This window comes from Triticum dicoccoides, chromosome 4B, assembly GCF_002162155.2.
Source record: "Triticum dicoccoides isolate Atlit2015 ecotype Zavitan chromosome 4B, WEW_v2.0, whole genome shotgun sequence".
In the NCBI taxonomy this organism is placed as follows: domain Eukaryota; kingdom Viridiplantae; phylum Streptophyta; class Magnoliopsida; order Poales; family Poaceae; genus Triticum; species Triticum dicoccoides.
In genome coordinates this window covers 665,051,808-665,058,699 of record NC_041387.1, presented here as the reverse complement: position 1 = coordinate 665,058,699, position 6,892 = coordinate 665,051,808, and the positions used below count along the sequence as shown (strand labels likewise).

At 45.9% G+C, this 6,892-nt stretch overlaps 1 protein-coding gene across 1 annotated transcript; it reads left to right on the top strand.

Moving 5' to 3' along the window:
* On the top strand, positions 1–2,209 carry LOC119292188 (proliferating cell nuclear antigen-like). Its single transcript, XM_037571021.1, has 4 exons — positions 1–534; positions 614–781; positions 975–1,054; positions 1,699–2,209. The coding sequence occupies exons 1-4, from the start codon at positions 213–215 to the stop codon at positions 2,032–2,034; spliced, it is 906 nt and encodes a 301-aa protein (XP_037426918.1). The 5' UTR covers positions 1–212; the 3' UTR covers positions 2,035–2,209.
* Positions 2,210–6,892: the final 4,683 nt, after the last annotated feature.

The window sequence follows — 6,892 nt, the reverse complement described above, 5'->3', positions numbered from 1 at the left end:
ACCTACGACGCCGCACTCCCGCTCGCCGCCGCCGGCCACCGGCGACGAGCCTCCGTCTCCGCCTCCTCTCGCCTAGCATCCTCTCCCAAACCCCAAGCTAGGAGCCCTCCGCCGCTCTCCCCTCCCAAACCCCTCCTCGCACCCGCCCAGATCCAAGCGCCCATCTTCCCCTACGCCGCCGCCGCCGCCGCCGGGCCCTCCAAGAGGCGACCATGTTGGAGCTGCCCCTGGTGAAGGGGGACCCCTTCCACCATGTCATGGAGGCGATCCTCGACCTGTCCGATGTGGCCCACGTCGTGTGCACCACAAGGGGCTTGAACCTCCTGGCCGTGGACACCAAACACTTAGCGATCGTCTCGCTCCTCTTCCCCGCCGAGGACTTCAAGGGCTACACCTGCGACGAGTACATCTCCATTGGGATCCCAATCCGCGACTTGGTCAATGCCATCCGCTGCGGCGACGACAAAGACACCATCACCCTCAAGGTCGGCGAAGAAAACTTCGGCACCATTACCTTATCATTCGTGTCGCCCGGTAAGTGCCCGCACGTCTTTTGCGCTACCTGCTCTTCGCCCTGACCCTGTGCTGATTTTGTGTTTGTGGAAATGAACAGAGAAGAACACTGTGGATTACGAATTCCGGCTTGTGGATGCCAAACTCGAGCGCTTTCGACTCCCAGATAGGCATTTTTTGAGATCCAAGTACCAGGGCTCTGTCAAAATGCCATCTGTGGAGTTTAGGCGGATCTGCAAGTGCCTCAGTAACTTCGGAGATGAATATGGTACATACTCCCTCCGTTCGGAATTACTTGTCTTGGAAATGGATGTATCTAGAACTAAAATACGTCTAGATACATCCATTCTCGAGACAAGTAATTCCGAACGGAGGGAGTAGAATTTACCTGGTGATTTATAAGTCTAACTGTTACTGTCGCATGTCTAGTTCTGTACAACCATTTCCATCTCCTGCTGTAGGTGTCATCTCGGTGACTGACGAGGACCTCACATACTTTGCTAAGGGAACAGATGGGGACGTCTACGTGGAGTACAAGCAGGTACTTAAATGATTTGACCCTCTTAGCCCCTCAAATTGGAATGGGTATCATCCTCTGAATATCTGTAAACAATCATATCAGTGATGTGCTGTAGATTCTTAATGCCCTAATGTTGATAGCAAGTGTGCATTCTTGGTTCCTCACCTAGGTTACCTTTTAGCCTGTCTGGCACCAGACTAGCACAACATGCGTACATACTGCCTTAGAAATTCATTGTCTCACTATATAGTGTGTTGAGTTGCTAATTCACTTTGTTTGCTAATGTTGCTCTTCTGTGTTTGGAGTATTAATTTAGTCCGCATAACTGGATATGTTATTTTGTCTAGAGCAGAAGCTACATATTTCATAAAGCGGAACATGGCTCTTCATTTGGTTGATTACATTGGTATGGGGTTGAATTAGATGTTTTTTTTTTTAGTTATTGCTTATTTCCTCCTTAACTGTAAAATCTGGGTGAGGTGGTTAACTACTCTGCAGTGCAAATTAACATCTGTTTATTCTATGAATTTCAATTGGTTCTATCATATGGAGTAACATCTTTAGTATCTTGTGCCATTCAACTACTATTTTAAGAAAATACTGAAGAATGGATCCTGTTTATGCGTATCTGCACTAGTTAATGGGTCATGTTTGTATCAATGCAGCAAGAAGAAGATACTACTATCTTTAAAATAGATGTGCGAGAACCAGTTAGACTGGCCTTTAATCCGAAGTACTTGAACACCTTCGCCAAGGTGTTCACCCTCTCTGGTCAAGTGAAGCTCTTTCTCTCGAAGACACATCCCCTCATGGTCGAATGCAAAATTGGACAGAAGGGCCGCATCAGATGTTTCGTGGCACCAAAGGTGGAACCAGAGTTCCAAGGGGAAGAGGAAAAGAAAGAGGCCCAAAAAGAAGAAGTTATCAATGTAAGCAAGATGGAATCTGATACCGATGCAAACAAGAATAAGAAGAGAAAGAGAAAGCTAACTGATGACTAGCGGGGGGCAACCAAAAACGTCTTCAGTTAGCATGGAAGTATGTGTAGTAAGAGTCTGTTTGTGACAAGAGAACTTTTAAGTGTCTTTTGTGTACTTTGAACTATGATGTCTGTACTAAGGTGTGATCTATGAAGTTCTGTGTTGCCGTCGAATTCTGAACAATCTCGTTTGTGAACCGTTCCGACTTCCGAGCGTCGACTTTTGTGCCATCCGATAAGGGTTCTAGAAACGGACTAAGGTTTTTTTGTATTATCTCTTCTCTACTCTACTCTCTACTTCTCTGATGTGAAAAGTTTTTTCGCCATGGTTTGGTTTGGTCCATCGTCTGTACCACGGGTCCTGCCTTGAAGTTTTTGTTCCTTCAAATGAGCAATGAAGACTGAAGCACCTAATAATTCCTCTTGTCTGGAAACAACTTTCGTCAATTTTTCTGGAATCGAACTGAGGTGTTCATCATGATACTGGCCTGTTGATGTTCATCATACTCTGCCTTATTGTACCACGAAAACAAATACCCCTCTGCGAGATTGCACTGACCAGCTGCTACACGACTCAGCAGCGGTCGAGCGAGCGTGCGTCGCATCGGTATCGGCGAGCTTTGTCTCTGGCTCGGCCGGCCTCGGGTCGTTCCGGGTTGGGCTCGACCACTTGCCTCGGTTGGGCTCCGTGATCGCATTGGGATGGGCCTCGCCTTTGCTTTGCGTGTGCTTCACTTATCTCTCCTTCTCTATATATATATACATGGGGAAAAGGAGATGCCATCTCAAAGAGGGCAAAAAAAAAAGTGTAGAGCTGCCATGATCAGCAAGTGACTGATCAGTTTTGCCGGGTTGCGATTCAATGATGAGAATGGATTAGAATATTGCTGGTACCGGCTCTTGACTTGTGATGAGTCATGCTGATATGGACAGGAGACAGCTCTTCTAGCAACTACTCCATCTATTCGGACTGGAACAAGGAGTTCAGCGCATGGATCAGGCTTCTTCACAAATGGTCAAAGAGTAGTACAGTACAATTTTGGACGCAATGGCAAGGTGGTGGGCTTGATGAAGTCCAGGACAAGTGAGGTCAGCTCCTGCTCATGGCCGGTGTTGGGCTTGATGAAGTCCAGGACAAGTGAGGTCAGCTCCTGCTCATGGCCGGTGTAACGGTGGTTGGCACCCGCGATGATGCGCAGCTCATGGGGGATGTTTGCCGCGAACAGCCGGGCGTCTTCCACCGGCACGATCTTGTCCTTGGAGCCGTGGATCGTGAGGACCCTGTACTCCAACTCCCGGTACTCCAACTCCTCTACACACAGCCAAGAGCCCCAAACATCACAAAGGTAAACAAATTATAGTACGTAGTGTTTACAAGTAATTGAGTAACCACATTATAATTGAATCTGTAAATATGTACAGATACCTAAGCAGTTAAAAAAAAGGATCTTCACATATTGTGAGTCATATTAGGTCGAGACTTCCCATTAAGCTTATATATATGCTACTAAAACCAATAGATCGATTTTGAAACGTTTGCACAGAACCAAAATAAAGGAAAGCAATTATTGGCACCAATATCCTGTCACAAAATTATTGGCATTAAGGTCTACTGCATCACGCTATCCTGTCACAATGGCTGTCTTGCGTATCGCGCTGCCGGTCAGACCTCCTTCGACGTGAGCTGCGGTGCATCACCCCCGGCGTCGAGGGTACACGTGACGTGTTCGTGTGTCAACACACTTTTTGGCGACTCCGCTGGGGACAAAGATCAATCATCATCATCATCATCCATCATGTCTAGCAACGACAAGATTCCCAAGCCGTCAGAAATCAACGCCGATAACATAATCAAGCCCAATTTTGAGGAGTTATCGGAGGAACATCGCCAATCTTATGAGGAGTACAAAAAGGCGCGTGAAGAGAAGGAGATGCAGGAGTTCCTTGCTAAGTTCAAGAAGGATCGCCAAGGCAACATCACTCCGGTTGGAGAAATCAAGTTTCCTCCTCTTCATGATGAGCAGTTAAAACCCTCTGTAAGTACTGCCTTTTCTCCTGAGCAGTGGGCTGAGATTGAGAGTCGTATTGCTGATGGTAATAATCTGGTCTATCAAACTTTCATAGAAAATACCAATGCTCAGAAAAATATGCCTCAATCATCTAGTGGTAATATTGGTGTGTCTGCTACTATAGAAAACCCTAATCTGTCTTTACCTCTTTCATCGGCACCTCCCATGCCGGTGAATTGTTACCCTGCCCACACCAATCAGATCGTGGCTGCACCTGCTAATCCCATCATTAACATGCCAAGTTCGGTGGCAACACCGAACCAAGCTTTACCTATAGGTACAAACACTCGACCACAGCCGAACTATGGTTCGGCATACATGCCACAGTTCCTACCTATTGCTAGTAATTCCACTCCTCCTATGCCATTACAGCAAGCTTCATCGTCTACTACAGACGATGCCCTAGCTAACTTTAGAGAGGAGATGGCTAAGATGCTTCGAGAGAATTTTGGAGTTGAGTTACCTCGGAATCGGATTTACCGAAAACCGTACCCCGAGTACTTTGACGCTGTCCAGTGCCCTCCAGGATATAAAGTTCCAGATTTTGTTAAGTTCAATGGAGAGGGCACAAAAACCACATGGGAGCATGTTAGTCAATATTTAGCACAATTGGGTGAAGCAGGATCGCTGAATGAGTTGAAAGTGCGTTTATTTCCTTTGTCATTAACTGGTACTGCATTTTCATGGTTTTCTTCTTTGCCGCATGGTTCTATTCGTGTATGGTCGCAGCTAGAACAGAAATTTCATGATCACTTTTATAGGGGCGACAATGAACTTAAGTTGTCACATCTTACATCGGTTAAGCAGAAGCATGATGAATCGGTCTCCGATTACGTCAAGAGATTTAGAGATACAAAGAACCGGTGTTACAGTTTGGTGATAACCGAGAGAGACTTGGCAGACCTTGTGCTTAATGGTTTAAGAACTCACATTAGAGAAAAGTTAGAGGGCTATGAGTTTTTAAATATTAACCAAGTCCTACAAAGGGCTTTGGCTCAAGAAAGCCGAAGCAAAGATCTTAAAGAGGTGCATAGATATAAAATCGATCGTCCTAAGATGAATATGGTTGAGTATGATAGTGATCATTCGGACGATGAGGTTGAAGTTTGTGCCGCTGAATTTGTTTGGCCCTCAAAGGCCAAACCATTTACTTGCAATGATCTAAAGCCGATTCATAAGAATCGTGATGATGAGATGAAATTTACTTTTAACATTGCTAAGTGTGACAAAATATTTGATGCTTTGCTACAAGCTAAGATTATTAGGATATTTCATACTTTACCGCCGTTTGAAGAGCTGAAACGGCGTGCTTATTGCAAGTATCATAATTCTTTTTCTCATGCTACTAACGATTGCAATGTTTTTCGACGACAGATACAATCGGCCATTAATGACGGACGATTGAACTTTTCTGAGATGCAAGTTGATAAACAACCCTTTCCAATAAATACCATGGATATGGAGGGGAAGAAGCTGCTCATTCGGCCAGAAGTAGCCGAATCTGCTAATAAATCCAATGTTGTCATAGGTGAGCCCAGGGAAAATAAGGAGAGCGACAAGGTCTTGGGGAGACAAGTTGTGCTTGACAAGCAACCCGGTGGCAAGGAGATAATCAATATCACCATCAAGAATCCTGCACTCGGGGGGCAACCACAAGCTCGAGAGAACACTCATGTCAAATTTGTTAAACCCAAGAGTCCAGAGGTTGGCAAGTGGAAGACGAATGAAGCTAAAGTGCAGCGCAAGAGAATCAAGCCAACTTTTGATATGTTGCTGTCCAAATATGCCAATCGAGCGGCCGGTTCTAGCTCTAACCGGTCATCAAATTTGAAGCGCTCAAGATCACCTCCGAGGGAAGAATTTCAGCATCACGCAAGGCCATATGGGTCGTGGGCACCAGGACCATGGATGTCGCCACCTCCTTATGCGCCATACTACATGGGAGGATTCAATGGAGGATGGGAGCAGCCCCCAATGGCCCCTTATGCTTTTCATCCAGGGTGGGCAGAACCAAGGAGGCCTATTCGTGAGAGGCTTTCTTATCCCACACGAGGCCGTTTGAACAATGGTGTCAATCGGCCGATGCAAAACAATCAAGAAAGGATCAGCAAGCAAGTGTGGCGTGCTAAATCACCAAGTGCAGCGGTCGAGTCTGGAAAAGGCAAGGAAAATATCAATGCCGACTCACTCATCTTGGGTACTGAAACATTCACCATACAACAGCCGATTGTGCATAACAGCCCAACTGAGCCGATATTTGCTATCACGCCAAAGCACTCGGCTAATGACCATGAAGCTAGCACCAGCCAAGTGAAGCTAAGAGATCCTAAATACACTCAGCCAAAGTGGTGTCCTCCAGGGTTAACAAAAACACAAAAGAGGAAACTGCAAAGGTTAAGGAGTCAAGAGATGGCAGAACAAGAGGCCGAGAAACAAAGGGATAAATTGTTCAATGACACTCGGCCCATGTTACCTACAAAACAAGTTTGGATGCCCAAACAAATGAAAGATGCAGCAACTCCTATGTCCATCACAACAGCACCTACGCCACCAAAGGAGGATGATGCGAACACTGATACATCGTCCCCGATGCCTATCACTTCCCTTTCAGTCGGACAGGTTTCAGAACCGGTAGATACACTTGAGGAAGGAGATGAGATGGTGGATTATGAGCCTACACCGGTCCACGAAGGTATGGATATCAATATGGTGTATTACTTACCCGCTGAATTTCGTGCTATAGATGAAGAAGGGGAAGTAGCTCAGCTAGATTTTGGTCCTAAAAATGCTATATTCGAGAAACCAAAAGAA

Bases quoted from the DNA above. Each gene is read 5' to 3' on its own strand.
- LOC119292188 (XM_037571021.1), top strand. From the start codon at position 213: ATGTTGGAGCTGCCCCTGGTGAAGGGGGACCCCTTCCACCATGTCATG. The intron at 782-974 runs GTACATACTCCC...CTCCTGCTGTAG, and splicing joins TAACTTCGGAGATGAATATG to GTGTCATCTCGGTGACTGAC. The intron at 1,055-1,698 runs GTACTTAAATGA...GTATCAATGCAG, and splicing joins TCTACGTGGAGTACAAGCAG to CAAGAAGAAGATACTACTAT.